This window comes from Lepidochelys kempii, chromosome 6 (assembly GCF_965140265.1).
Source record: "Lepidochelys kempii isolate rLepKem1 chromosome 6, rLepKem1.hap2, whole genome shotgun sequence".
In the NCBI taxonomy this organism is placed as follows: Eukaryota; Metazoa; Chordata; order Testudines; family Cheloniidae; genus Lepidochelys; species Lepidochelys kempii.
This window is the reverse complement of record NC_133261.1, coordinates 10,240,520-10,246,792: the sequence shown is the minus strand read 5'-3', so window position 1 is coordinate 10,246,792 and position 6,273 is coordinate 10,240,520. Positions and strand designations below refer to the sequence as shown.

Genomic DNA, 6,273 nt, shown 5'->3' with positions numbered 1-6,273 from the left:
CTCTTTACAGCAAGCCACCTATCAGGACCAGGAGTATTCAGTTGCAGTACTCACTGAGGGAGTGTTATGTTTTACCCGAAACCAATCTGATCCCTATGGGCGTCCTGTGGGAAAGAGCTCCTGTGTTATTACACAGTGGGCTAATGGGTATTAAATAAAGACCAACAGGGGAGGCCAGCAGTGTGGGTGTAATGGTTCCTCCCCTTTTAGGGAAACACTTACAAATAATCTTACCACAAAAAAGGGGTTTGGAAATGTAACTTGCCGTCCAGTTAATATCTCCAATGTAGCAAGCCAATGGTGGGTTTGTAGTGGTCCCTATGGCGAGTGTAATTTGAACGGCACAATTAGAAATGCCCCCACTTGTACCCAGTCAGGAGGATGGGATGCCCCCCTAGGGGCATATGAACTGTTTGGAAAAGCAGCCTTAAATATCCCAGGAATCCCCTTAAGAAACAGTCCTTACTGGGCCCTACAAGGTCACTATTTTGTATGTGGCCGAAAGGCTTACAAGGTGCTGCCAGCCAACTGGACAGGTAGCTGTTATATAGCTTATGAAGTTCCTCATCTTTCCATAACTGCCACACTGCCCAAAGGAAAGATTAGAAATGCCCGAGACACCTCTGTTGAGTCACGAGAAAAGACCCTGCGGCGACTGACTAAGGCATTGGAGGGCAATATGAAGAATCCCCTCACAACCGAGAAGCTGGTAGGGTGCTCTGTACTGGGAATAGCACCACTGTTTACCGGGCCAGCCATGGCACGCATAGGCCGCTATACTGTAAGGCTGCAGATGGTACTTGAGAAAGTGGCCTTAGAGTTAGAGGACTCGGTTAGTGATTTAGGGTCAGCAGTAAAAACATTAAATAAAGAGGTACAGCAGCTCAGGACGTTTTCCCTCCAAAACAGGCTGGCTTTGGACTATCTCTTGGCATCCCAAGGAGGGGTTTGTGCCCTCGTCGGGCCCCGATGTTGTGTATATGTAAATGATAGCAGTTATGAGATCTATGAAAAGGTGGTACAGGCTGAGGCCCATGCCCGAGCCGGAGCACAGGTTGCCTATACTGCCCCAGAGAACGATTGGTTGCAAACCTTGTTTTCAGGCTGGGGTTTGTCATCTTGGCTTGGTGGTTTATTTAGCCTGCTTTTGAAATTTCTCTTTCCTGTATTGCTTGTATTACTGGTATTATGCTGTGCGGTATCATGTGTCAGGGCCCTTTTGCAAAAGTTAATACGTCATTCTCTTCAGGGCTATCACAAAGTGCTTATACAAAGTCATATTGTAAAAAAATAAGTAGCCCAAGTGAGAAAACTCAGAGCCAAGGCTGTTGAGTGTTCTCAAAGGGGGGAGTTGTTGGGAACACTGGGGCATGGCCACTAGGTAACTCGAGGGGATGGAAGACCACGAGTGTCGATGAAGCCACCTCGCACTAGGCCCAGGTGTCCTTGGCCCCCCCTCCTGCCTGGAGGCCCTCGCAGCAGCTCTGCGTGCTAGGCCCAAGTGTCCTTGGCCCCCCACCGCCTGGAGGCACACACAGCAGTTATGCTGAGAATCTGCAACAGTATGTTGCAGAGTCAGACTGCCTGAAACTAAGCAAGGCCAAACAGGGGAGATATGGAAGAACAATGCTGAATAAAGCAGCTTTATGTATAGTTTAACAAATGATACAGAGAATCAGGGAACTAGCTGGGAACTGGATTGGCTGGCTATATGGATACTTGGAGCAGCTTGCTATTGGATAAGTATGCTGGGAAAAAGGATGTATAAAAGCCTGTGTAACTTCCTGCTCTGTTGTACAGGATTTGAGATTCAAATCTCCCTGTACCTTTTTGAAGCTTCAAATAAACTTTTCTGCTTCTCCACCCCGTTGTGATTATTGGGTGCAGCACACCGGGTAACGAACCAACTCAAGCTGTTGTTCAGCCTCTCGGCACTGGGTGCCGGCAACACCACCACAGTAAGGGAATCTGCTACTGGCAACTGAAGAGGCTGATTTACAGCAGTTCGTGCCGCTCCAGAGCCCACTAAAAAATCTATTTCTGAGCTTCCCACCCGCATCTTTACTTGGGGTTCTGGGGGTAGGGTGGTCCGTCTCCCCTGACACCCCTATTCCTGCTCCACCATCGCCATCACGGAGGCACCCCCCTTTTCTTTCCTCTTTGGGCACTCATTTTTCCAGTGTCCCTCCTGTTGACACAGGGCACACTGGTTGCGACCCAGTCGTCTCTCCTGCGGGCCCGGACATTCGTGTCCATGGCCCCTTTCTCCCCGGCCACTTCTCTTAGTGCCGGCCTGTACCGCTGTTACCATCAATCTCACTTGCTCTCTCTCTCCTTCTCTGTCTCTCTCAGACTATAAGCTCGGTTTGCAGTCTCTACGATTTGTGCCATGGTCATGCCCATTAAATCCTCTTTTTTTTGTAACTTTCTCTTAATATCAGGGGCTGCTCTGCTCTTAAAAATTCCCTTAATAATTGACTCAGTTGCCTGATCATCGGGGTCTGCATTAGTGTTCTGTCGAATTGTGTCCCGAATACGCTGTAGAAAGGCCCCTGGGCTTTCTTTTAAATCCTGCATTACTTCATATGGCTTTGCCCAATTATTATGTCGGACAGCCGAGTGACGGAGTCCATGTAAAAGCAACTCCTTATAGGAGGTAAGGCGGGTCATATCCCCAGGATCATTTGGATCCCACCTGGGGTCTGCTCGGGGGACTTGTGCATCCGGGTCAGGGACATTAATATGATCCCGGTCGTACCGTCTCTGCGCTTCCTCCCTTGCCTTGGACACAACCTGTTGTCTTTCAACCTCAGACAATAGGGTTCGCAGGAGGACGTTACAATCATCCCAGTCCGGCTTGTGACTGCTGAGGCACCCCTCAAAGACTGAAATAAACCGGCTTGGGTTCATGGAGAATTCCCCAGCCTGTGTTTTAAAAGCTGCTAAGTCTATTGGATTGAATGGCACATGGGTGTAAACTTGCATAGTGGTAGCCTGACGTCCGTCTGCCCTGGGCAAGCCACAATGGTCTCGGTAAGCAAAGGATAGAGTCCCACCGAGGGGGCAATCTCTGTAACCCGAGGCATCCTACCCTTATAAGGTGGGGGCGTGGGGGCCGAAGGGGACACCGGCTCTGCCATTACAGTGGGGGTGGGGGTCTGGGGACTAACATTAGCTGCTACTGAACCAGTCGGAGTCAAATTACAACTCTGCAGAATTACAGCTCTGTTCTATTTCTTAAAGCCATAAACGCTTGTGCATACAAGTATTCATTCCATTTACCCATTCACTGACAAAACAAAACTAATTGGAGGATTATGTTGTAATTAATTGACCCTCCTGGTGGCCACCACTCCTGGTCCTCTAGTTGATATTGAAGCCAGTCAACTGTAGAGAATCGTTTTAATTGGCTCTTAGTCATCGGATCCGCACCAAATACCTTCCAGTTTGCTAGAATGCATTCTAGGGGCATACACCATGCCCTAACCCCTGAGCTCTGTCCCTGTCCCATACCTACAGGGTAACTCTGGGCGTCCACAGGTTGCAACAGAGCATACAATCCGGATTTCAAAAGGTTCCTACCTTATCCAAGGGACCGGTTCTTCACCGTGGCCTGCAGCTGCTCCTCCCCCATGTCTAAGGGACTGGTTCCTCACCGTCGTCCACAACAACTTCCCCACTATATGAGTGCGTTGCACCATTGTCTCCTCCGAGGCCCGCGGTGAACTCACCGGTGCGCGCTGGGCGTCGGTTCTCGCCGCAATCCTCGACCTCCAGGAGGGGTCCGGGCAAGGCTAAATTGCAGCCTCGTCACCCACCCAGGGACACCAAAAGCTGTTGCCGGCACCCAGTGCCGAGAGGCTAAACAACAGCTGGAGTTGGTTCGCTGCCCAGTGTGCTACACCCAAGAATCACAACGGGGTGGAGAAGCAGAAAAGTTTATTTGTAGCTGCAAAAAGGTACAGGGAGAATAAAATCTCAAATCCTGCACACAGAGCAGGAAGTTACACAGGCTTTTATACATCCTTTTTCCCAGCATACCTATCCAATAGCAAGCTGCCCTAAGTATCCATATAGCCAGCCAATCCAGTTCCCAGCTAGTTCCCTTGTTCTCTGTATCATTTCTTAAACCATACATAAAGCTGCTTTATTCAGCATTGTTCTTCCGTATCTGCCCTGTTTGGCCTTGCGTCGTTTCAGGCAGTCTGACTCTGCAGCATATTGTTGCAGATCCTCAGCATAACTGCTGCGAGTGCCTCCAGGCGGGGGGTGGGGTGGGGCAAGGACACGGACACCTGGGCCTAGTGCGAGGGGGCTTCATCTACACTTGTGGTCTTCCATCCCCTCGAGTTACCTAGTGGCCATGACCCAGTGTCCCCAACAACTTGCTTGCTTTTAGACAATGGTGGGCCCCAAACCAAAATGGAGTCACATATGCTAACTTTTCCTTAACAGATATATTAGCTGAAGGTTGTGTTCCCATTCAGTCTCCAAGAGGACTGTGATCAATGCTGTCTCCAGGACTGTGGAGCAAAACCTATCACTATTTTATCTATGGGGAACTGAGGCCCAGAGCGGGGATGGTGCTTGATGACGGTCACATAGGGAGTCTGTGGCTGAACCAGGAATGGAACCCAGGAGTCCTGGCTCCCAGCACCCCCCGTGTCTGTCTCTGTCTCTTTATAGGTGCCAGGCAATTGCTGTGGTACTGATGAGCAGAGGGATCAAGGTTGCAGGCCGCAGGGTGGAAGAGGAGCTGGGGGCGACTCGGAGGCCCGACGAGGCCTGCACGTGGCGATTCCCAAGGCTCTGCAGAGGCCGGTAGTTGTTCTGTAGCCGGGGCCCAGCATCTGAGTTTGTGGAGCTGAGGATGGAGGGGAACGCAGCCACCTGGGGAGAGAGAGACAGATTAGTGGGGGGGGGTCAAATTGAGGGGGGAGGCAAACTTGGGGTGCCCTACTGCGTGCAGAGGAGGACACCCCATCAATGGAGAGAACTGGGAAGGTTCTGATGGGGACCACTTTGGAGCAGAGAGAGTGGGGGTTTGAACAGCAGAGGGGAGGTGAGCTGGAAAAAGAGACCAGGAGCCCTGACTCCCAGCCCCCTCTGCTCTAACCCACTAGACCCCACTCCCCTCCCAAAGCTGGGGAGAGAACCCAGGAGTCCTGACTCCCTCCCTTCCCCCCAGCCCCACACTCACCACACCAGGAGGCACCAGGATGGGGTTGGGGAAGACAGTCCAGACCACGACTTCGTCACAGTTGGGGGTGGTGAGGGAGCCCTGGTAGCGGTAATAGCGGGCTAGGTTCACCGAGCCCAGGAGCTCCCGCAGGGAGAAGGAGCCGTCCAGATCTGTTTTCTTCCCTGGAGGGGCAGAGGGAGAGTGAGGGCCCCTCCCAGAGCTGGGGATAGAACCCAGGAGTCCTAGCTCCCAGCCCCCCTGCTCTAACCCACTAGATGCCACTCTCCTCCCAGCTTTAGGGACAGAACCCAGTAGCCCGGACTCCTAGCCCCAACCCCGCTCCTCTCATCCATTAGTCTCTCTCGCCCCCTGGTGGCACAGAGCTGTACTGCCCCCAGCCCCAATGCTAGGCCAGCCGTAATCCACCTCTCGCGCACCCCAGTTCAGGGGATACTCACCCTTCAGAGCCACCTTCTTCAAGTGTTGGGTGAAGGAATCCCAGGAGTGGGAGGGGCGTGTGTGGGCTGTTGCCTGAGGGACAAGACCACATGAGTACAGCAAATAGGGAAACTGAGGCGTGGGGAGGGCTGGGAGTCATAGAGTGACTCAGGGTAAGACTCCAGTCCCTCCTTGAATCATTAGATACCATTTCCCATCCAGAGAACCCAGGAGTCCTGCTGCCCAGCCCCCACTGGACCCCGCTGCCTGTCCAGAGCTGGGGATAGAACCCAGGAGTCCGGGCTTGTCGCCCCGCACTGCCTCACCTGGAGGAAGAAGGCCAGCACAGCGATTCCCTCGGGATCCTTGAGGGCGTCAGCCATGCTCAGGTTGTTCTTGGTATGAACAATGTGGAGCTAAAGGGGGAGAGAGAGAAAAATTGGAGAGTGCCCCCTATGGAGCCCCTGCGTGCTCCCTGCAGCCCAGCGCCCTCTACGGAGCCCCCCACCTGCTCCCTGCAGCACAGCGCCCCCTGCTGAGCCCCGACCTGCTCCCTGCAGCCCAGCGCCCCCTGCTGAGCCCCCGCCTGCTCCCTGCAGCCCAGCGCCCCCTGCTGAGCCCCCCGCCTGCTCCCTGCAGCACAGCGCCCCCTG

The 6,273-nt window shown here is 53.1% G+C and overlaps 1 protein-coding gene across 1 annotated transcript; it reads right to left on the bottom strand.

Annotated features, from left to right (window-relative positions):
* Positions 1–3,931: 3,931 nt before the first annotated feature.
* On the bottom strand, positions 3,932–6,041 carry LOC140913693 (carbonic anhydrase 15-like). Its single transcript, XM_073350497.1, has 4 exons — positions 5,947–6,041; positions 5,641–5,713; positions 5,201–5,364; positions 3,932–4,890 (listed from the first exon to the last, which is right to left on the bottom strand). Exons 1-4 carry the CDS (start codon positions 6,001–6,003, stop codon positions 4,681–4,683), a joined length of 504 nt encoding a protein of 167 aa, XP_073206598.1. The 5' UTR covers positions 6,004–6,041; the 3' UTR covers positions 3,932–4,680.
* Positions 6,042–6,273: the final 232 nt, after the last annotated feature.